This window comes from Pygocentrus nattereri, chromosome 4 (assembly GCF_015220715.1).
Source record: "Pygocentrus nattereri isolate fPygNat1 chromosome 4, fPygNat1.pri, whole genome shotgun sequence".
NCBI classification, from domain to species: domain Eukaryota; kingdom Metazoa; phylum Chordata; class Actinopteri; order Characiformes; family Serrasalmidae; genus Pygocentrus; species Pygocentrus nattereri.
In genome coordinates this window covers 16452705-16477881 of record NC_051214.1, presented here as the reverse complement: position 1 = coordinate 16477881, position 25177 = coordinate 16452705, and the positions used below count along the sequence as shown (strand labels likewise).

General features: G+C 39.3%; 1 protein-coding gene across 21 annotated transcripts in view; it reads left to right on the top strand.

Annotated features, from left to right (window-relative positions):
• Positions 1–25177, top strand: part of nrxn3b (neurexin 3b) — a 327545-nt gene that overhangs the window by 196750 nt on the left and 105618 nt on the right. For 2 of the 21 annotated variants that reach the window (XM_037537687.1, XM_037537686.1), the window contains exon 1: positions 9985–10921. The exons of the other annotated variants lie outside the window; for them this stretch is intronic. In XM_037537687.1, coding sequence (XP_037393584.1) covers positions 10687–10921 — 235 coding nt within the window. In that variant the 5' untranslated portion in view covers positions 9985–10686. Of the gene's footprint in view, positions 1–9984; positions 10922–25177 lie in introns of those variants that run through there. 21 annotated transcript variants of the gene reach the window in all.

Sequence of the window (25177 nt, the reverse complement as noted above, 5' to 3'; positions counted from 1 at the left end):
GTAATTGTTCGTTGTTCTCTCAGTGATGTGCCAGTCATGTTTGATATAGCTCTGTGCTCATGCACATGGAGGAGGCTCGTGTGGGTGATTGCCATTTTCTAGCTATTTCTGCTGCATATGATTATTACTTGGAGATTGGTCCAAGTGAGAAAAGCAGACAGTCTGCTTTAATACTGATCTAAAAATCATTTCCCCAACTCTTAATCATTAGCTTTTATGAGAAATAGAAAAACTGAAGATTGACATTTTAATTTCACCATTACTGGTGAAGTTAGACTCTTGAAATCTTGAACGTTTTTTAAAAGTCAGGATAAGAGCAACTGTCCAATGTTTAAATATAATAGAAAAGTTTACCACAAATTGTTGGGTTTGGAGAAACAGCGAGAGTTTAAATAGATTTCATGTCTGACTTCCTATAACTGAAAGCATTTTTTTCTACTGAGCAGTATGATAAGATTGAAGAGGTCAGGACAGAGGATTTTTCGGTGTGAAGTTTCTGTCAGGTATAAAGTCTTTGTACTGTGGAGTTAAATTTCACCTACTGATAGTAAGTCAGAAAAATGATCACCAGTGCATGTATATCAAACTCAGCCACGCAAATATAATTACAGTACCCACATTGATCATGCTTCTAAAAATTAGCTACACTTGTGAAGCGAGTGCTTATGGTTGTCTTCAGTCATAGGAAATCATCCTGTCACACTTAAGCAGCTCTATTCAGCCTCCAGTGACGCAGTAGGTTGTCATTGTCTTTATTCAGACATTGCTACAATACTGCAACCTGTTTAATTATAATGTAACGGTCAGAGGTATAGGCATGAAAAATCACACAGACATAAAGAGCCTGTATAGGCTTTCACAGTGACATGTCCAAAGGATTTTGCCACAAAAATCACATACTGAATTCTGCATTTTGTAGTCTTTACTTTCTAATGATGATTCTTACTTGAGTAGTTCTAAGCAATAAATATACTTTTAATGGTTAAATATACATAAATAATCAGAGCAAACAATAAAAATGTAAAAACTGAACAGTAGCAAAACATGTAAAGCCTTTTAAAGATTCCTTGAAAAAGACAGACTAGGATGCCTGGAGAAAGACTAAAACTTAACAGTCTGTTGCACATAGCCTTATACATCTTGTTTCTTACTCAGAAAGATTTGTTAAATATGTCAAACTGCCAACTAATCATTAATGTTTTATTTAGAAGGTGCATTTTAATAATGACTTTTTAAAGCTGAGTTTAATCAGGAAATCATGACAGCATTAGGGCAGAGTGCTAATTGTCATCTAGCAGGTCATACTACCAATAGACTTTTTTCAGGCACTGCATCTTTCTGCTGAAAAGCCTTCCACATACTGCTAAAAAACCATTGCATTTGAAACAAGATATGCATTTACAGAATAGGCAAATAATTGTGGAAATATTTAAGACCCTGCTACAGCTCTTGTGGAGTGTGTTATTTTTAAGAGGGGCAGCACAGAGAGCCCTTTTCTGAGCTTTTGATTGCTTTGGAATCAAGACAGCTTCACACTCAAAGCAGTTTATTGAGTGGAGCTCTGCAGAGCGGAAGATGCCAAGATCAAGTCAGGTGTGCTGTTTCAGAGAGTAATGTCTTGCACTGCTGACACCGCTCTCTGTAAGCTTAAGTGTGCTCACCCACTACGGGGGTGAAGAATGTCATGGACTAACATGCTTTGTGAGTACTGGAGATCAGACTTGTGGTGCTGGATGATGAGATTTTACTTTCTGGTTCCAAAGCTTCTGCAGCATCTTGTTTTTCCCCCTGCACTGTTTTTACTGTTACAGATAACCCAGCAGCCTCCACTACTGGAAACTATTTTGATGGATGTCAAGATCATGAAGTGGTGCTTTCTTTTCTGTGTGAATCCTTTTCTTTTTCTCTGATATCATTAGTAAGAAAAAGGAATGGGCAAGACAGGAAAAGTCAACTATTAGATTAGTTAAATCTGACATGTCAAATATTGTGGACCTGATGTTGTTTTGTTGTTTTATCCATGCTATTTTGGTCTTGCTGGTTAGAATAGACAGTGAATTTTAATTGCATTAACTGATGTTCAGTGACGTTAAGTGTAGAGTAGGCTTGGTGTGGCTGTGGATATATTTTACACAAATTAATGAAAAACTAGATTGTCTTACAATATAAAGACTGTACAGTATGCTAAAAAGTATTGCATTGCTACTGACACACAGGTCTGTGCAGTATTCTTCCATGGGATATGGGAACCATTTGCAGCCCTGTGTGGACCTCATGTACCCCCCACAATGATTAGAAATTCCAGCAGGATATTGCACCATGCTATCCAGCCCAAGTTGTCAAGAACTGGTTTGAGGAGCATTTTGGAGAGTTCCAGCGAATAGTGTATACAAATAGCAAGCAAGCAAGCAAGCAAAATTTATTTATATAGCGCTTTTTACAACAGGTGTTGTCACAAAGCAGCTTTACAGAACAATCAGTATTACAGAGAGAAGAGAAAAGAAGAAAGAAAATCCGGGTCCGAGCCCCCATGAGCAAGCCAGTGGCGACGGTGGCAAGGAAAAACTCCCTAAAAGAGGAAGAAACCTTGAGAGGAACCAAGACTCAGAAGGGGAACCCATCCTCCTATGGTCGACACCGGACAGCAAACATTATTAGTATGAAGTATTATAGTAAAGTGGGAAAAGAAAGAGAGAGATCTGAGGGTGAGGACTGCACAGCGCTGTACAGCAAGAAGCTCAGTGGTGGTCAAACCGGTCCAGAAGGCTGGTGAGCAGCGGCACCAATCAAGGCAGTAGAGGCAACAGCATCAGGCGCACAGGATGGGCAGCTGATCAGCTCGGCAGAGAAAGGAGAAGAAAAAACAGAGTTAGTACTGTAAAGAGTGGCTGACCACAGATTACAGTAAAACAGAGCAGTGTAGACTCCAGCAGGTCTAGACCTGACAGGGAAGACTAGTCACCAAATGCTTGACTGTACAAATAAGTTTTTAGCCTAGACTTAAAGATTGGGGCTGTGTCTGATTCCCGAACATTGGCAGGAAGATTATTCCAGAGCTGGGGGGCTTTGTATGAGAAAGCTCTCCCCCCTGATGTAGCTTTATTTATTCTAGGTACCAGTAGTAAGCCAGCACCTTGTGATCTAAGTAGGCGTGATGGTTCATAGTGGGAGAGGAGCTCACTCAGGTACTGAGGGGCGAGCCCGTTTAGAGCTTTATAAGTCAGTAATAGAATTTTATAATCAATGCGAAATTTAACTGGTAACCAGTGCAGGGCTGATAAAACTGGACTAATATGGTCAAACTTCCTAGTTCTTGTGAGGATTCTGGCTGCAGCGTTCTGGACTAGCTGAAGCTTGTTAAGGCTTTTGCTGTGACATCCAGACAGCAGGGCATTACAATAATCTAGCCTTGAAGTGATAAATGCATGAACTAGCTTTTCTGCATCCTGTAGAGATAATGAATTTCTTAATTTAGCGATATTGCGGAGATGCAGGAAGGCTGTTCTAGTGATATTAGATATATGTGTGTCGAAGGAGAGATCAGCGTCTATCATGACACCAAGATTTTTAACAGATAGGCTTGGTGAAACTGAGAGATTGTTAAGTTTTAGTGTTGAGTTAGACAGTCTGTGTCTGGCTAATTTTGGACCAAGAAGCAGGACCTCTGTTTTATCTGAGTTAAGTAACAGAAAATTATTTGACATCCAATCTTTTATGTCTTTTATACAGTCCTCAATCTTGCCAAGTTTAATTTTATCATCCGGTTTACTTGATATATATAACTGGGTGTCATCTGCATAACAGTGGAAATTTATGCCGTGTTTACTGATAATGGTGCCTAGTGGTAGCATATATATTGTAAATAATATAGGTCCTAAAACAGAACCTTGTGGAACAACATAAATTACTTTTGCACGAACAGATGATTCACCCTTTACATTAACAAACTGATATCGATCGGTGAGGTAGGACCTGAACCAGGAAAGAGCTGATCCTGTTACCCCTACAAGGTTTTCTAGTCTATCTAGTAGGATAGCGTGGTCTATTGTGTCGAATGCTGCACTAAGGTCAAGGAGGACTAACAACGACACATTTCCTTGGTCCGTGAATAATAGAAGATCATTTATAATTTTTACTAATGCTGTTTCTGTACTATGATGTGGCCTAAAACCAGACTGAAATTTTTCGTGTAGATTATTCCTATGCAAATAAGGGCTTAATTGTTTTGCTACCACTTTTTCCAGGATCTTAGATATGAAGGGGAGATTTGAGATGGGTCTATAATTTGATAGTTCACAGGGATCGAGGTTAGCTTTCTTAATCAGCGGTCTAATTACTGCAAGTTTAAAGGTTTTTGGGATATATCCGAGGCTAAGAGAGGAGTTTATTATTGACAGAATAGGCTTAGTTATTTCTGGTAAGATTTCCTTGAGTAGACCTGTAGGGATCGGGTCCAGAATACAGGTCGATGGTTTTGCAGAAGAGACTATTTTGATTAGTTCATTTTCTTGGAGTAATGTAAACGATTCCAGCCTATCTGGAGTGACGCTAATATTCTCAGGGTCTAGACTGGAATTATAAGCCACCAGGTTTGTGGAGTTTAACTGTGTGTTCAGAATTGTCTGTCTAATTTTTTCAATTTTATCACTAAAGAAATTCAGAAAATCATTGCTGCTATAGGCTGATGGCATCTGGGGTTCAGTGACTCTTTTGTTCTCTGTTAGTTTAGAAATTGTGCTAAATAGTAGTCTGGGATTGTTCTTATTGTTTTCTATGAGAGAGGAGAGATAGGCTGAACGTGCTGCAGTAAGGGCTCTTCTATAGTCTATAAGGCTCTCCTTCCAGGCGGACTGGAACACTTCTAATTTAGTCAGACGCCATTTTCGCTCTAGTTGCCTGGCTGTCTGTTTTAGAGTTCGAGTGTGATCATTATACCACGGGGCGAGTTTTTTCTGCCGTACTATTTTGCTTTTTAATGGAGCTACACTGTCTAACGTAGATCGAAGAGTATCCTCTAAGAATTTGGTCATAGTATCTAACTCAGTAGGATCGGATGGACTGCTGACTAAAGTTGATAACTGCGGGAGGTTTCTGATAAAGCTGCCCGCTGTGGAGGAAGTTATAGTCCTCTTAACCTGATAGCATGGTGATGAGCGCATATTACCACTAAACTGGATTTTGTATGAGATTAAGTAATGGTCTGAGATGGCTGTACGACATGAGCCCATAGCTCGACATGAGCCCATTCGAGAATGTGTGGGAATTGATGGAGAGGTCAAATTTGCACCCAAGATTCTTCATCTACAAAATCAACAGAGCTGTATATTGATTGCAGTACTGGTATCATGTATCAGGCCAAAACGGCACTCATTACTCCTACTCATAAAAATTCACCAATACCAATATCAGATGCCAGCTGATACCATGTGACATCAGCAGCGTGTACACTGCTTTTAAGCAAACAGCTCAAGCTGGCAATAAACAGGGTCTGCTCACAAAGAAGAGTGTTTCTGATGCCTCAGCGGTCACTTCAAACATTCTGCTGTGTGATTTTAAGCATATTTTTAAACACACACAAACACAGTCACAACCATGTCCCCAATATGTGTGGAGACATATAGGCTAGCAATAACATAGTAAGTCAGCATTTGCTACCAGAGTCTGTATATGCCAACTTTACTTTGTTTGACTGAGTGGAATTGCAAGGTGTAAACATTAATGCAGTGTTTTTTTTTGTAGTAAAATATTCTGTAGAGAGGGCGTGTCGTCCTGTTATGTACATCCATGTCTGCTTTTAGCTTCAGTGCACAGTGAACACCAATGCTGCTCAGTTTCTTAGCGTGTTTGCTCAGTACTCTTTGCGCAGCATGTTATTTTTGAATGAAACGGCTTTATTGGACATTTTTTATGGACAGAGCTGGTCTGTAGGGGCTCAATTTCACATAGACTGGACGGAGTATTTGTGTATAGTGAGAGAATATGAATTATAGGCTTTGTCAGTACATGATGAGTGGTGTCCACATTTTGTTCAACTCTGAACAGCAGTTATTTTAGAAACGGAAGCTCAAGATTTTTTATCTACAACGACAATGATACATTTTTAATTATCTAAACACACTCCTTTTCAGTTGCTTCTGCCAGATTTGATTTTATGAGTCATTCACTTTTACTGCTGTTAAAAGCTACAGTATGGAAAGCTACAAGTGTGCTTTGCTTGTCACAAGCATTCACAAGCAGAGTGCATGATACTTTTGCTTTACATAGGTACTTTACATGAATATAATGTTAAATTAATAAATTAGAGAGATTAAATGTTACTGTTTGCATTTGTGATTTTAATTGTTTTTTACCCAAACAGCCAGTGTCCCTAAAACTTACATTTACATTTACAGCATTTAGCAGACGCTCTTATTCAGAGCGACTTACAAGAAGTGCTTTGTCTATCTAGAGAAAGTATTTTGCTAGTTACCAATAGTTTAGAGAAAAAGACAGTCCTGAGCTCAGACTAACGCTTCTGCTGCTGATACTTTTATAGCCTCATTAATCATTAAAATACTCAAATGTGTCTGTTGCTACTTCAGATACTGTTTATGTTTTTAATTTAGCAATAATAAACGAGTCTTCATGCTGCGCTATATATCTGTGACTTTTTTGCAAACACGGCAGATTTCTTAATGGACTCTTGTATCACCATTGGGGTGCAGGGAAAAATCTTAAATGCATCGCGATGCGGACGTGAACAATTTTGAATCGATTCACGAATGTCAAAAATTGATTTTGTAAATTTTAATTTATAAAAGTGTCACGATTGGCCCCTCCCAGTCCTGTCCATGTGCTTGTGTTGTGTTTTGATCTTCCATGTGCATTTGTTTTGGTTTTATAGTCCTGCCCCCTCGTTTCATGACTCCACCCCTGGTTGTCTCCACCTGTGTTTGCACCTGTCCCTTGTTACACTTATGTATTTAAGTCCTGTGTTTTCCCTGGTCTGGTTACTGGTCTTTGTTTGAATCTCTGTCTGTGTTGTTGGTGTTATATGCTGTGTTGGATGTTCTGCTTGTTCTGCTCGATTCAATCAAGCCACCTTGGCACCCACAACATTTTATGTTCAGTATATCTCGGTATGGGCTAATGTCCTACTATAGGCTAAAAATATGAACAAAAATGCGGACTTTGCTCTGCTTTAAGCTTTAGCTAACATTATAGCCGCTTTCCTCTGACCTCCACCAGAAACCCTTTCTTCAAAAGTTGAATCGTTTCTTGTAAAATGTCTCTCAACAATTTGTTTCAACAAAGTGTTTCACAAGGCTGAAGTTCCCTCTCTTTCACCAGCTTGTTGTTCGAATTTTCCCATTCCACCTTAAATGTACGGTGCCGAACGTAAATGCGGCACCATTTAAGGGGAATCTTAATAATCACATTGCAGCCCTCTGAATCATAATTGAATGTTGAGATGCCTAAAGATTCCCATTCCCACCCATTGTATGTATAAAAAAATCTAAATATGAATTTCAAATCACATTATCTTAATTTGTCTCCAGCCATCTGTACATGTGGTTCAGTAAGAGTGAGGTTAAAGCTAAAATACTGGGAGCCCATGAGTCATGGTAGTGAGGATTAGCCGATCGTGTAAACTGTGGAATGACAGATAATACAATGCCTGCATGAGCTCACAGGGCTCGAGGTGAGATTGCTGCAAATTATTCTCCAGTGTGTTGCCTTGAAGCTGACTATAAAGGACCCTTCAAGTGCTGTTTACACTACTCCCATCAGTGTTGTTTGTTTATTCAGTCAGGGAATGCTCGTTCATCTTTGGTTTCCACTTCCAGCCCTCCAGTTGCTTTCTTTAAAGGTAAAGCTTTCTCTCTCATGGGTACATCAGAGCTGTTATTGAAATGTGATAATGGAGTTAGATTCTGTAAAATGAGCCTATCAGGGTTCAAGATCCATTAACTTGAACATCTCTGTGAAGCATGGTGAGCAAAGAGCTGTTGCACTCTACTCTGTGATACGAACACTGATGACAAGCTCGTTATGGGAGCATGACATTTACTGGACTTTCAGATTAGACACAAAACAATCTGTTTCAGGTTTATTACTGATAAATCATGTGCATTTGTGCATTTTTTTATTATGGACTACAAGCTGGAGGTGAAAAATTGTCTTGATAACAAACAAAATTATGAATTGTAGTGTCATTAGGTTTCAGCTGCCTATCATCAGTTGCATGACCGTGTTGGCAGATTCAGAATAATTAATGTACATCACTCAAGCATACAACACTGCTCACATGTCTGTTTACACTACACAAACCCTGAACCATTCTCTCAAAATGAAATATGCACCTTATTTGCATTATGCTGTTAGCAATCACAGCACTTTTGAGTAAAGGTCTGAGAGATCCTTGTGGTCAGGTGTAAAATGGAACTGCCTGACTCATTTAAGCCACCCATTTGCTTTCATCTTCTTATGTACATTGATTTCCATTTAGTGCATTTTAACCAGACCTGAAGGAGGGAACACAATAGCCACAAACAAACTACATTAATAGCACTCTTTTAAAGAGTCAGTAATCACTGGAATTTCCAAGTTTTAGATCCCCTTGCTGGCAATTTAAGACGCTTTATTTCTTAAATTTATTTCTTATAGTTCTGAATCTATCATTACTGTATGGTACAGTTTAGTAATGTTTCCTAGGCTTTTTCCTCTGCTATGAATCTACTGGTTTCTGCTTAACATGTACTGTACGCAAATGTGTTACACTAAATGATTACGGGAAAAAGTAATTGCATTAATGTAACAGAGAGCAATTCTAACATACAGAATTCCTATCTAAATCTAAAGAATGGAGAGAATACATATCTCCTTTTCATTATACCCTTTTGCTCAATTATTTGTCCAATGGTAAATTGCAAATAATGAGAAGCTAGTGCATGAGAGAAGTAAAATGACACACTGTGAACATATTAAAAATTCTTAACACCACTGGAAGATGAGACAAAGAAGTGTGGATAACAAGGTGAAACTTGGACCAATTTGCTGGGGTCCTGGTATATGAACTTTCTCCTAAATGTTATGCAATGGCTGGATGCATCATTGAAGCTAAACAGGTAAACAGGTCTAACACACTTTTTATTAATGCACACTTAGCATATTTTTAAAGCAATGTGGGCAGTCAGTCTCTATTTGAAGTTACACATTAAAAGCTAAAGTTTTGCAGAGAGTAAATCCACAACAAACACTTCTACCAACCTTCATTAAAGTGAATGTAAACCAAATCAGCATGACAGTGCGACCTCAGAGAACTGAATTAGCACTGGACTGGTCATTTAAGATTAAGATTAGATTAAGATTAAATCCTAAAAATATGAAGAGCAGAAACATCAGCATACACCAATACAGCTGGTGATGTACATTTATTTGGTTGCTTCCTTTTCCTCTACTGTCTGATGGGAAAAGAAAGTACAGTGTTTGTGTGTACCTAAGAACTAGATGAAATAAACAACATACAGTAGAGTCTGTGAATTCCCTGCTGTGCTACAGTGGGGTTCTGTAGACACATTTGAAACCTAGAGAGTAGATCACACAGAGCCACTTCTTGAATGTTAGTGCTACCACCAATCTGGTGTACAAAAATTGCAATTAATTTCTTGCTGAGAGCTATCTGCAGTAGCATTTTTTTCTTCTCTCCTCACTACCTCTTCTCTCAGTGCTGTCAATGGTCCCATCTCTTCTTTTCAATGTTGGCTGCTCTCTCTTTCGCCATCTCTTCCTTTCCTCTGCTCTTATTTGCTAGTTCTTTTTCCCCTCTCATTCTCAATTCTCTCCCTCCCTCAATTCTCTCCCTCCCTCCCTTCTGCTCCGTCTCTCCTCCCCTGACTAAAAGCAGCTCACTCCTCTGCAGTGGCAGCCAGCCTTCCTGATTTGCTCCTTGCTGGAGGTGGATTTGCATAGGGCTGGCTCACGTCTGAGTAACTCCCCTTCTCTGTCCCATCACCTCCATTTACTTCCACCTGAAGCAAGATTCACTACCCCCTTTTATTTCTCCCTGTCTCTCTTTTCTCCAATTATTCTATCCATCCTTTTCTATCTCTTGCACTCTTTGGTGTAGAGGAGGTTGAGCATTGGAGAGAGCTTCGCATGATTCTTCGGCAGGACTTTAGGCTCATTAGCATTTGGCACAGACTCATCAGGGGAGAGATACGGAGCGTGCCGCCAACTGCTCTTCCCCAGATGAAGGGGAGAAAAGGGAATTGCTAACAGCATGTGAGGCTGCATGTTGGAGGCTAGTGCTCAGGCACAGAGGGATCAACAGTGGCACCAGGTTGGTGCTTAGCATGCATTTGCGTCCCTCACTTGCTCCCTCACTCCTCCAGAGGTGAGGTAGGGCACTTGGGGATACTTTGCTACATACTTCAGCATCTCAGGAACTGCTGCTGGGATAGCTACCATCAGAAATAAGGAATAATCACCTACATCCTCACTTACTCTTTGAGCAGCCTTTTGTTTTCCACCTGAAAAAAACAGCTGTTATCCGGGTAGGATTTTCGAGTGGATGTTTGATCAAGTGCAAGTGGAAAATTTCTGGGTGCCATGGGATCATAGCAAGTTTTGACTCCAGCTTTTCTCCTGACTGCCCATATCTTGCTGCCTGGGTGCAGTGTGCTCTCTTTGGTGGGGGCGTTCATCATGCGCCCTTGCACTGAGTCCCGTTCCTGCTTCAGGTTCAACCACATGCTGCCCCTGGCTGTCGGGTGTCTTCTCAGCACAGTGTGGGGCTCAGACCCTGATGACTTGCACCATCTCTCCTCCTCCACCTTCTCCCACTCTGAGAACCAACATCAGCACCACCAAGGCGGAGGCCGGCACCACCCTCCGCACATTTCTATCTACCGCTCTCCTGCCTCCCTAAGGGGTGGCCACAGTGAGTACTTGTCCCGTTTTACGTTCACGTTCCAACAGGATATCCACTTAAGAGAGTTTCAGCTTTCACCAGGTCTGAGAACACAGATATGTTGGGTTCCATTACTAAGACTCTTTGTATTGTATTCCACAATGGAGGTTTCTAGTTAAGTTAGAATATTCATCAAATGTTTGCTGGACCTTCGAAGTGTGTTCATTCATGGGAAGGGGCATTTAAATGCTGCGTGAAGAAGTGAATCTTAAGGGGAGAGTCATGCGATTTCTTACTTCAAAGAAGAACTCTGGCAATATGGTATGTTTCTCATCCATCTGCTTTTCCTGTCATACACCCCAGCAGATGATTCAGATGGTTTTCACTAAATCTCTGCCTTTGTCCCAGTTGGGAGACACTGAGATGAGTTTGAGCGCACCATTAATGCACTTGCCTGTTTGAAGTGCAAATGGAAGCGATGCCTGGGCTTGGCTCTCTTTACCCGGTTCAGAAACCTACTGTTTCGACCCCCCATTCTGCAGTGTTGGAGCAGATGGGGGCGACAGGAGGAGAAAGTGTGTGCAATACTAATCTGATCCCTGTCAAGTCCACAACACAACCTCACTACAGTTTTAATGAGATTCTCTCCTGCTGTCTTTCCATCCATGTGTGTGCGTATGCGAAGTAAGAAGACCACTATATCACTACACAGTACTATAATACACAACACATCAGATCCTTTTATGTCATTGAAGAATGGTTTTGTATCTTCAAAGCTCTGGCTTGTGTTTAGTTTCTTCAAAATTGGAATGAAGTTTTGCCTATGTTCTGTTTAAAATTCAGTACAACACTCTGAGACCCTGCATGAAGCGTCATTGTAATTATGAATTCTGCAAAGGCCTTGAACAAAACTGAAACACCAGTAAGCATGCCTACCATGTTTTATTATATCATGCATCAAATTCAGGCTGCTAATACATGAAGTGCTGAGCCTTCATGTGTTTAAAATGAGGAGGAATTATTTTGGGTTCCCAAGAGTGCAAGTAGAGAAACAGAATAAATAATAGCTGAAAATGACAAATACTCTCTAGATTACTTAGTCATTTTCTGTATATTTCTTTACCCTTCATAATATAATGACAGTGGCACTGTTCCAGAGCCCCCAGGTAAGATGCGTTTGTGTATAAAGGAAATGAGTACACAGGAATTAGCATGTGGTGAATGAGTTACCCTATTGCTCACTCTCTGTCAGTTCCATGGCTGCAACCAAAAAAGATGTTTAAGGGAGCGGAATGAGGTGCACAGTTTAAGCAGCGTAGATTGATAAAATCTCTCTCAAAGACATTTCAGTTGATTTGTAAAGTGAATGTGTGGCATTTTAAATGAGGTATGCTATGTATTCCAGGATAAAGCCAACCGGGGGTCTTTTTAGCTAAGGATGTGGGCAATTGGTGATGATACTAAATAGGCTGAAGAGCGTGTTTTAGAACCAGTATCGAAACATCAGAAGTGGAATTCTTGCTCTTTTTCTCTCACTTTGTTTGTTTCTGCTTTTTTCTCTTTCTTGTTTGAAGACCCTCTAACTGTCTACTGCCACTGCTGAAGATGAAATACATTCTGACACAAAGACATGAAGAGAAGGTTTTAAGAGCCTTTCTATTTTGCATTCTGTCTTTATTGAAACTCCCATGGAGATACTATGCTAGATGGACAGTTTAAAGACACTGTCTCACCAGTAAGGAGTGTTATGGCTATCATAATTCCTGTGCAGGGTTGGTGTGGCAATGGCATGGTTGTGGAATTAATACAGAGCGAGAGCTGTCATAATTCATAAATTAAAATCAATAACTGATCAGAATGTGTCCTCTTTTAATCTGTGGCAATTAGTTGGCAGTTCTGTAAGATGCTTATGCTTATGCTTATTTTAAATTCTCTTGGGTGAGATAGGTGAGTGAATACTTTTGGCAATATAGTGTATTTTAAATAAGCTGTCAAATTGAGTTCAACCTTATTGTCACTAAGACAAAAGATTTGCTGGTAAAAATGTACATGATGTACAAAACACAGAAGTGCAAGAAGTGCAGTCTAGTAAACACTAGATTGTAGTGTAGTGTATTACAGTGCAAAGAGTGCAGTGTGGATAACGCAGAAACTGCAGCTGACAGTACCAAAATCAAAATATAATGTGCCAAATATTTTAGATGCATAACTGTGAACAGTCTTAAATATCTAATTAAATAAAACATTTATCTGTGGGCTGTGATTTTAGTTGTAAAAAACACCTTTTAACTTAAAAATATACAATACACACACACACACACACACACACACAGACACACACACACACACACACACACATATATATATATATATATATATATATATATATATATATATATATACATATTAATATATATATATATATATATATTAAGGTGCAATAAAAAGTAAGAATAATTTGTTTTCAAAAAAATGATCTTCTTAGAAGAACAGAGGTTTGGTTTTAGATTTCTGATTGACATCTCTGGCCATAGCATAGCTTTGTTTAATTCCATCACCAGCACACCTGATTTAATTTAATGTATTACTGATTAACCAGACTAGGTTTTGAATGATAAATGTAAATAATGCTGGGCTTGTACAAAGAGAGGTTTGGAAATTGACATATATAAAATCAATTTGCATTAATGCTGTTTGTCTTTTTTTGACACTGATCAGTTTGACATTTTACAATATAATTTTCTCAGGTGCCTAGAACCTTTACACAGTAGTGTATATGAAATTGTGTAAGATGTTTTTCAGTGTATTGTGCATGCAAAAGGGAGTTCTGGCTCACAGCAATACTAGAGACAGTCAATCCATTAAAGTATACCTCTTAATAATAATATTACACATTAATGGTGAAAAATATTACTAAACAAAGTCTTTATTGCTCTCTTATACATTTGTAGTATTTGGTTTTTTTTTAATAGTTTAACTTTTCATAAGCTTTTCAAAATAGATGGTTCTACTAATCAGTCAAGATATTGAAATAGTTCATTAGGTTAGCCTTTAGCCAGCCATGAGGTAGCTTAGATATACATGCACCAGAGAAATAATTAACAGCTAAATGGTCCTGTACAGTACAGAAGACACTCACACACACTGTCCTCTACTCTCAGTTGTCAAGCAAATCAATACTTTCTGTTTTTGTTGCTTAATTACAGAGGTTATTTTTGTTTTTGCCTCTTTCTTTTTCTCCTGCTGGAGCGTTTTACCACAGTACAGACAGAGCAGTTTTCAGTCTGCCTGCCTGGTGTTAATGAATTAACACGAGTCAGATGTGGGATATTTTCTCTCCTTTTTCTTTCACTTTTTCTTCTTCTGTTCTCTGACTCTTTTGTCGGTGCTTGCACCTTTCTCTCACTCTCTCTCTCTCTCTCTCTCTCTATATATATATATATATATATATATATATATATATATATATATGTATCTCTCTCTCTCTCTCTCTCTCTCTCTCTCTCTCTCTCTCTCTCTCTTGCACTTGCTTACTCTGTACTCCTCTACCCATCTACTCATCTTATAAAATGTAAAGCAGACTGTAATTCATATCCTTGGAATCAGGGACTAAAAATATTGACATTATGCATTATGATAACAGTCACAGTGATGGCATTCTCTTACATTAGAGTAACACATTCAGAATACATTTAAAATACATGTTCTGTGCTCTAAACAGGGAGAAACGCTTCTGTTATTGTTTGCAGTTACTTAATGTTATTATTTTGTTATTTGTCATTTAATAAAGTTGTGAGATTAGAAACTTTTTTTTTTATCATCTACCCACAATCCAACCAGGACTGGGCCTTGTGTCATGATTTAAAGCTTACATAACTTAAATAGACATAGGTTTTATTAGAGGAGCTTAGTAGCTCATAGAGAAATAACTGGCTCATCTCACTGATTTAACAGTCTTGTACTTTAGCAGAAGCTTCACTGTTTGCAAAGAAGCTGTTTGTTGAGTTCCTCATAAAGGTCTACACAGTGCTATATGAAATGGTGTTTATTTTAAAGATTGTACATTTGTGTTTTTTATTTAATGTATTAGGTGCATATTCTAAAAGTATTCTCTGACAAATTTTAGAAAGCAACTGTGCTCAGACTACTGAATACTGCCTTTTCAAAATGTAACATGGGCTGTGTAGAGAAACTTAATTTCTGTATTCTGGATACATATTCTATATATATATGGTCCTCACATCCCTAACCTGATAAAAGACTTCTATAATCATGTTGGAGTTTGAAAAATGTTTAAATGTTTAAATATATCATAATTATCCATAAAATTATTTTCATGCATTACAGCAAACACCTGCCAATTACTGCTCCCTTCAACTTTAAACTTTTTATCCTCTTATGACCTGATGCACTGATTCTCATTCTGTTTTTGCTTTCACATATTCATATCATTGATCCAAAACCTTTGAATGTGCTCCCTTGGGGAATTATTTAGACCTCTGCACTAAACCGAGATGTCTTTTACTTCAGTATCAGTACTCTACAAAAAATGTAGGCCCAGGCAGGTGATCAGTTGGATAGTCTGAAAAAAGCACTGATAACTGACACTTTTGGTGAATTACAATGTGGGTCTTCCTGGTAATTTTCAGGTTCAGAGATGGATGAGTAGATGGATAGATAGATGGAAAGGAAGAAAGAAAGAACTTTATTCATCCTGGAGGGAAATTGTAGGCTTTCAGCAGCAAGACATAAAATTGCACATAAACTTATATATACTATGCAAAAAATTTAAAAACAGAAATACACCTAGACTTAAGATAAGTACTAGAGACATACAAATAAAAATATATCTATTTGCATATTTACATGGCGTATGGGACACATTTGTTGTATTTACATGATAGCAGGCACTAAATGGTATGAGGTAGACTAAAAGCAGAATGAGTATAGACATAACTCAGAGTTGCATCAGTATTACAGTGTAAAGTGCACAGTGAAAGTGTCATTACAATGACTAAAGATGGCAGGTGTATTCCTTTAGATTTTCTTATCAATCCCCACATGACACTTTTTCAATAACCAATTGGCTTTTGCATTATTGCTGTAAAATCAATCAGAACATTTGTTTAAGTATAGAAAACACCTGTCAGAGTGAATGACAGTCACCTTTTCTCTAAAGACATTCACAGCAGGCAGTTCAGTGGTATCTAGAGACTAAGCGGTCAGTTTTCATCTAAGGTGGTTATGAACAGGGAAAACAATATGTTTATCAGCATGCATTTAATTAACAGAGGAGTGCTTGCTGACTTCAGCACTACTCTAAGCATGTCTTAATAATTTCTTTAATCATGAGCTAGATGTTAGAAACCTGTGCAGTTCATCCCTCCCATAAGAGGTTTTTTAAATATGGTTTGTGTTCCTTGAAGTTTGAGTTCTTTATTGTTTGGTTTTTGAAGTAAGAGGAGTGTCATCGGATACGGATCGGATTTCAGTACCGCATATGAAGGCGTCTCAGATCGGAATTGAAAATATCAGATTCAATGCGTTTTTGCTGTTCACACATAAAGGACACATCTGTGTCACATATGAAGAAAAAGATTGGATTTGGGCCACTTTTACCTGCTGTGTAAACATAGCCTTAATTACACATTTGATCTGTGTGTTTTGTGGGTGCCTCATATTCTTTCATATCATGGCCTCACAGCTGTATGACTGGTCATGATCCTTTCCCAATTACTATGGGCCAGGCAAAAGCACATAAAACAAAATGATTAAGGTAGAGGTTTTAACACTTCCAGTCCAAACAAACAAGCTGGTGGTTAAAAAGCACTTTTGTTTTCAAAAACATGTCAATTATAGGCCCTATTTGTAGTATCACTTTGATGGACACTGTGCTTTTTCTTACAATAGTTTCTTCAAGGACTGTGGCCCTGTTTTAGTACTTATTTTAAATGTGTCCTTGCCACCTTCAACATACCACACAGATCACACAAGTGACCACTGCCTGCACAACCTAAGGAGGGGACAAAAAGCAGAGGATTTTTATGCGATTTTTCACTCTTCCTTGGCTAAATTAGCCTCAGTGAGGTAATTAGCAAGACTTTGATAAACTTTGTGATGTAGTCTATTTCTTTAAGAAGCCTGAACACACATTTTGTGAATAACTGCTTTGTCTGGCTGTAAGCTTTGATTTAAAATCATGGTGTCTTGCCTTTTTTTTTGTTGTTGTTTGTCACATCAGCTGCCTGCCATTCTCCTCCCCACCACAGGAGGTCACCGTCTCCCGAATACTAGGCATTTCTTGATCCTTTGACCTCTTTAGTCTGCCATCTTGTGTATATATGTGGAGGGGCAGTCGTGGGCTGGAGGTTATGGATCCAGCCTCATGACCGAAAGGTCGCTGGTTCGATCCCCAGAGCAGTTTGCTCCATAAATCCTTTGTTCTGCTGCTGGAATGAAGAGTTGTGTTCACTCAGTCCCTTGCCCCTCTAAGGGCTCATCTTACATCCTTCACTTGAGCTTATAAAATGATGTAACAGCCTATAAGGCACTCCCTGAGAGGAAATGGTGAAGCCAAGTTGATGAGGACATATTAAAATGTATTTATTTTTCAAGAGATGGTATAAATGTATCTTTCTACACATTGTTTTCCATAACTATGTTACAAAGTGTGATTGTAACGAAGTCCTTCAGTATTGTCTTCTGAGTTATCTGCAAGTCCTGGGTGACATGGGTAAGAAGTACAAGGGACCGAAGAATGAAAGTGTTTATGAATTTTGAGGGTTCCCTTGGCCACAGAATGCTCAATGTGACTCAAAGTTCCATGTTGTGCCATGGCCACAGCATCCAGGGCAATTACAACTGTCATCAAATCAGCCTAAATTTAGAGATGCTTTTCAGTGAAATGTCTGGACTGGCTTTTGTGCCTAGCATTATTAGCCGCTCTACAGGGCTGAGGACAGTGCAAGGTTAAAGGGCATTAAACTGAGCGTCTTTGAGTCTTTATACCCCTTTGACCTTTAGTCTGTTCCCTGTTGTGTGGCATTGCAGCAATGCTCTCTAAAAACACTCTTAATTATGCCCCTGAGCCCCACTGTGTCTTCACATCATTTCTGAACTTTAGCTAGTCCAGTCTAATGCCCTAACTCAAGCCGTGCTTCTTCTGGCTTGACTGGATTGGCATTATTGTTCTTTCTGCATTCCTCTCAGATTGTCTATGGTTTATCTGATAACCTAAGTATTAGCCCAAGCTCCACTTTTGGATCTTATAGGATTCTTTAGGATCTTAGCACAGATGTTTAGTCCCTTTTAACTCACCTGTTGTTGAATTGATATAAATTGTTGAAATATGAATATACTGTGCATGACAAATTGTAGTAATATAATCTCTGAAGGAGTAAACAGGCTTCATTTACAGTATAGAAGGCTTAATCTGCCTCTTAAAAAACAGCCAGTAGCATCACAGTTCCTTAAACTGCTGCTACAGACAACACTGTTCAGCGAACTACCTGCTTCTAGTCTCCTGCTGCTATATATTATCCTCCCTACAGGTGCTGGCAATCAATCAGCTATTAGCATTTGTCTTCAAAAACATTTGCAGAGGCCACTGATGATGCCAGTAGCTGCATGTTGCTAACAGCTTCAGGGTTCTGACATGCTCTCAGCTTGGTGCTCCCTGTCTCCTTAGTACTGCCTTGGTGCTTTCAGATTTGTTCAGTGGAGGAGAAACTATTCCAGCGATGTTTCTGGGTCAGCATGTGAGTCACACACCCAAATCACTGTCCTCCCTGCTCAGCTCTGTGAGCTGGATGATGTTATCAGCGGCTGGCCCTACGCTAACCACCCTCCTCCCTTCATCTGCCTATTCTCTATTTTCCTTTTATTCTTTATTAATGGTGCTCTTCATTGGGCAACTTTGGCAGAGGCCAAAGACCTCCCAGCAACACCCCTCAAGAACATCCAATAAAAATCTTCTGCAATGACCATGCCCAAACCTTTGCTGACCTTAAAATCACCTCTTAAATTCATCACAAAATATCACCAACATGAGTGTCTGTTAACTGATGCAACAGAATTGAAACAGCATTCACTCTCCAGGTGTGCTAAACTGCCCAGTGATCTGTTTGCAGCAGTTCAAGAAGTTGTGACTGGCTTTCTGATTTATCAGAAATAAGATAAACATGGCTTCATGAGCTGCATCTTCCAACTTCTTCATGATCTCTTCTGGACGTTCACTCATACCGCTATGTGTGAGGGGAACTTTCACTTTGCAGTTGCTTTTGTTAGTTTGCTGCGTACTTTTTTTGATCATAGGTCTCCTGCAAGTGCTGTCGACTGTAGTTTGCCAAAATACTGATTTTATAGCATCATTTATAGCTTTTAGATACTTTAGACTTGGTGTACTGTTGGTTTTATGAGAGCCATCAGTGGAGTTAATGGTTACTGGCAACATAGCAAGCAGCTGAGCTTCATCTTTATAAGGAAACTGTGGGGAGTTTGAAGTGTTAGACTAAGAAAATGTGTTAATGACATTCTTTACCATGTTTATGCTTTTCTAACATTAATATTATGCATGACAGCCTTTGGTTCCCTATATTAAGCTGAAAAATGTTGGAGTATTTCTTTAAAGTATCGTCGATTGAAAGGTTCTTTAAGGAAACAAAGGTTGTTCTGTAGTGGCATCACTCCCAGAGAGACTTAGTTTTTAAAGATTAAACACAGCTCTGCTTACAGTATCAAAACATAAGGTGGTAGTTGCTAGTGCATGTTCCAAAATAGTAATGCTGAGGTTTAGTGCAGGGCCAAGACAAGCAGGGTTTTTTTTACTCTTTATGAGATGAGCTTGTGACGAATCTTCTTTCTGACTGTGGAGGAATTAGTGTAAGCGCATTTTGGGTGCCTTGCGTGACCTCCCTGAAATCTCTGCATCGCCAAACTGAGGGGGAGGCAAGATGATGCTGCATTTGCACCAACTTGAAATGCGTCACTCGATTTCTTTCACTGCCCAGCACCCCCCCGCCCCCCATGCACACGCACACACACACAAAGCACACATACTGACAGGATCCCTGCTGGATTAGGAGTTAGAATCACTCGAGTTTATTACAGCCTTTGGTAGAAAAGATGCTGCTCAACCTCCCTGTTCTTGAGCCAGAAAGCTTTGTTGTGATGCAGAATATCAGTAAAATCCCGCACGTGACAGCACACTGCACACATCATATCATACCTTTTTATGTGATAAATATGAGAGTTATAGAGTGTGTACACTTGTGTGATTGTGTTATGGATGAAATGCTAAAGCCTGAATGCTATTTTACAGGAGTGCTCTTCATTACATTGACTTTTTGCTCATATGAATGATAGAGTTAGGCCACTGGCCATTCAAAGATGAATGAAGTATTTTAAGCCCTAGTCGATGAGGCTGATCAATGGCAAGCAGTGACTAGTCTGGAGATCATAGATAATTCAAAGGCTTATTGATCTGTGATTGCAGAAGAGATTGTCTTCAGAGAGCGTGTGTGTGTGTGTGTGTGTGTGTGTGTGTGTCTCATTTGTATTTTGTCTCTGTATTTTGTAATGTATTGTAAAAATACGACGCATAAGATTCCTAAGTAGTTCTTGGCTTGGACATACAGTTCTAGGACAATCCTTTAACATGTGAATAATTTTTTTTAGGAAACCAAAAGTGGTGAGATAACAGCATAATACTAGCAATCGGTCAATATCATTATACTGTGCCTTTGGGACCTACTAATTATCAAAAAATTACTTAAGATTTTGAATTCATTTGAACTTTCATTGTAGTTATAGGACTATATATTACCTAGAAGACATCTGTGTCAACTTTAAACACTTTAGGATTCAACCACAAGTTTTGTCCACCCTCTCATGGATAGGATGCTAGGAAATGACAGGTTGGACAAGAACATTTCATAAATAGAAAAATGGCAATAGTTCACACACAAAAATGACAATGTGTCCATTATAAATTCCTAAGCTTATATTAGAGTGAGGGTAGCTCTGGGTGTGTGACTTAAAGTTGCAGACATGTTGAAATGTTCAAGATGACCTTGTTTCTTTATGTTATGTTAAAGATATATTTTGATATTCTAAAATTATTTTACTAACTTGATGTTTCATCATGACAGGCTGTACCTTTTAAGCTTGATCTCAGCAAAATGTGGAGATAATGTGAGAAATATGAAGTGAAATTAACTCAGTTACTGAACATGCAACAGTTGTCTTCTATCTACTGAAGATAAAACGGTAGGAAGGTAGTAATGGTTGTGACGGCAGTTATCCCAGGATGACAGGATGGGCAATTCTTCTTCTTATTTTTTTTTTTTAATCACAATGGCATATGAATCATCAGAATGCCTATAATATTACCATTCTCTTCGCCCTTTAAATGAAATGGAGGGGATTTGTTTTGAACGAGTTGCTTTTCCATGTTCTGTAAACGTCCATATGAATCTGTGACCAGCCTAACTTGCTAAATTCTGCTCAAAACACAAGTCAAGCTGGCTAATTAAAGTAGGGTGTTATTTCGATTAGAATAAATGCATAGCACCAAAAAGCTGTTCTATAGTGATGTTTTCAGGAATATTTATCAGTAGAAGCTGGTCTTTACAGGGTCACAGGCAGGATCTGTCTTTTATAACATAGCAGATAACATATGATAGCAAGACACAAATTAAATACTTAAAGTATTAATTTTAACTATAAGTAAGAATGAAATAAAAATATTGTTATTAGTCAAGGGGGGAAACTTAAAAGGTTCCTTGTGCAAAATGTTATGATCCTGAGTGGAACTACTCCACTAAAATAGAAAGTGCCTTATTTCAGTTTGTTCTGTATAGAGGATGTGTTTGACTAGGGGTGTTTAAACTTTTGTGTAAAGCTGTATCTCAGAACCTGTCCCTGATACATTATCATGTTACACACAGAAACAGTATAAAATGAAAATGCTTTTTGATTTCCAATTCATGCTAACTTAACAATAGAAGTGCATTATCTCTCTCACCACATGGCACTCAAGAAAGCTCCAGTGTTTTGAGGTTGTGGCGTGGTGGTAAAGCAGTCCACTTGCAGCTTCCTCCAGCACAAAGCTTCCAGATGGCTTGTCAATTTGACACTACCCTGGACTGAAGTATGGGGGCGATGGCAAGAAGGATGGGACTACAAAAGAGGGGGAAGCTTGCTTGGAACACATGTGTGCATCAGAGCGTGAGAGAGTGAGAGAGAGAGAGAGAGAGAGAGAGAGAGAGAGAGAGAGAGAGAGAGAGAGAGAGAGAGAGAGAGATAGAAAGAGAAAGAGAGAGAGAGAGGATGGTGCAAGCGTGATCTCATGTTTGATGTAATGGATTGCAGCGGTGCAGAAGGCTAGCATGAATGCCAGTCTACTGCCATGGCACTCACTGTGGGCACAACACTTGTGAGTGGAAATCTATCTGCTGCTAACATCCCTTTAGTGAAGAAGTGAAGACAGTAAAGTTAAAGAAAATAATACACCTCAGGTTGTATTTGACATACTATAGGTTGTATTTTGTATAGGAGCATTGTTTTGTTTTAGTGACAGGAGTTATCTGAAACACCAAGCAGGCTACTGTTTGCTGTTTGATTTTTTTTCCTGTGATATATAGATACATCCAAGTTAGCTCTCAGACTGATTAAGACGCTAGGAGCGGAGTTGAAGGCCTAACTAGAATGGAAAACCGCATTGGTAACCCCATGTCAAGGTTCTTTACTGGAAGAGTCATTGTAAGACTGCTACTAAGGTAAAATATACACGATCAGGCATAACATTATGAACACCTCAGCACAGCTGTGTCTGATCCATTCGTATCAGCACAACACACATAGTACCTATAATAGTACCTGCTCTGTGAGGGTGCATGGGGGTTCTTTGTTAGCCCAAAGTATATAGATACATCCAAGTTAGCTCTCAGACTGATTAAGACGCCAGGAGCGGAGTTGAAGGCCTAACTAGAACGGAAAACCGCATTGGTAACCCCATGTCAAGGTTCTTTACTGGAAGAGTCATTGTAAGACTGCTACTAAGGTAAAATATACACGATCAGGCATAACATTATGAACACCTCAGCACAGCTGTGTCTGATCCATTCGTATCAGCACAACACACATAGTACCTATAATAGTACCTGCTCTGTGAGGGTGCATGGGGGTTCTTTGTTAGCCCAAAGGGGGCTAACAAAGTGTGCAGAGAAACAGATGGACTACAGTCTGTAACTGCAGAACTAAAGTGCACCTAAATAGTAAGTGGAGCTGATAAAATGGACAATGAGCGTAGAAACAAGAAGGTGGTCATAATGTTATGCATGATTGTATGTTAATGTCTGTTCCAAGTATCAGATAAAACATAAAATATCTTGTACAAGCTCCATATGTTCATGTTTAATCTACAACCAAAAATCTTCAGGTGAAATCACCATTAGCTTAGTGCTAGCAAGTCCTGGAATCCTGTAGAGGTACTCACAAAAAGTAGCATTATTGTAGGGTCATATAAGGGAAGGTCATAATAATCCTATAATATATATATATAAAAAAAAATGTATAGTAACGGGGAGCGAGGTAGTGGAAGGTAGTGACTTTTGAGGGCAAATCCAGGGTCATGGTCAAGACGGTCCAAAGTCATAGAGCCAATACGGATAGATTGTGGGGCAGACATCACAAACCAGAAACAAACTAACTACACAGACAGAGATTGAAACAAAGCAAACATCAAAGACCAGCAAACACAAGGGGTAAACACAGGGATAACGAGGGACAGGTGAAAACAGTCATGGGCGGAGACATGAAACAAGGGACTGGACTAAACCAAAACACGTCCATGTGTTCAGGACTGGGAGGGGCCAGTCATGACAGTACCCAACCCCCAACGGCGCACACACCAAAGTGCACCAAACAAACAAATGGTCCTTCGCCTTCTTGGGATCATTGTCATGCTGGAAGATCCAGCCACCTTCCATCTTCAATGCTCTCACTGATGGAAGGAGGTTTAGGCTTAAAATCTCACGACACATACTTTTTTGCTCCACTGTATGTGTGTATGTATATGTATATATATATATATATATATATATATATATATATATATATATATATATATATATATATATATGAAAAAGTACGCTTTTCATGTTACCCCCACAAACTTAAATGTATTTAAGTGACAGAGCAACACAACGTAGCAAGGACGTGTGAAGTGAAAATTATACATGTTTTTCAGAATTTTTTAAAAATAAAAGGTTTGCATTTGTATTCAGCCCCCCTGAGACAATCCTTTGTAGGACCACCTTTCACTCCAGTTACAGCTGCAAGTCTTTTGGGGTGTGTGTCTACCAGCTTTGCACATCTAGAGGCTGAAATTTTTGCCCATTCTTCTTTGCAAAATAGGTCAAGCTCAGCCAGATTGGATGGATAGTGTATGTGAACAGCAATGTTCAAGTCTTGCCACAGATTCTCAATGGGATTTAGGTCTGGACTTTGACTGGACCATTCTAACACATGAATATGCTTTGATCTAATCCATTCCATTGTAGCTTGTATGTTTATGGTCATTGACCTGCTGGAAGGTGATATTCCATCCCAGTCTCAAGTATTTTGCAGCCTTTAACAGGTTTTCCTCCAGGATTGCTCTGCATTTAGCTCTATCCATCTTCCCATCAGCTCTGACCAGCTTCCCTGTCCCTGCTGAAAAGAAGCATCCCCAGAGCATGATGCTGCCACCACCATGTTTCACAGTGGGGGTGGTCTGCTCAGGGTGATGTGTGGTGTTTTCTGCCACACAGTGTTTTGCATTTAGGCCAAAAAGTTAAACTTTGGTCTCGTCTGACCAGAGCACCTTCTTCCACATGTTTGCTGTGTCCCGTACATGGCTTGTGGCAAATTGCAAATGGGACTTCTTAAATCTTGCTTTCAAAAATAGCTTTCTTCTTGCCACTCTTCCATAAAGGCCAGATTTGTGGAGTACATGACTAATAGTTGTCCTGTGGACAGATTCTCCCACCTGAGCTGTGGATCTCTGCAGCTGCTCCAGAGTGACCATGGGCCTCTTGGCTGCTTCTCTTATTAGTGCTCTTCCTACCTGGGCTGTCAGTGTAGGTGGACGGCCATGTCTTGGTTGGTTTGTAGTTGTGCCATACTCCCTCCATTTTCAGATGATGGATTGAACAGTGAACTCTGTGAGATGTTCATAGCTTGGGGTATTTTTTTATAATCTAACCCTGCTTTACACTTCTCCACAACATTATCGCTGACCTGTCT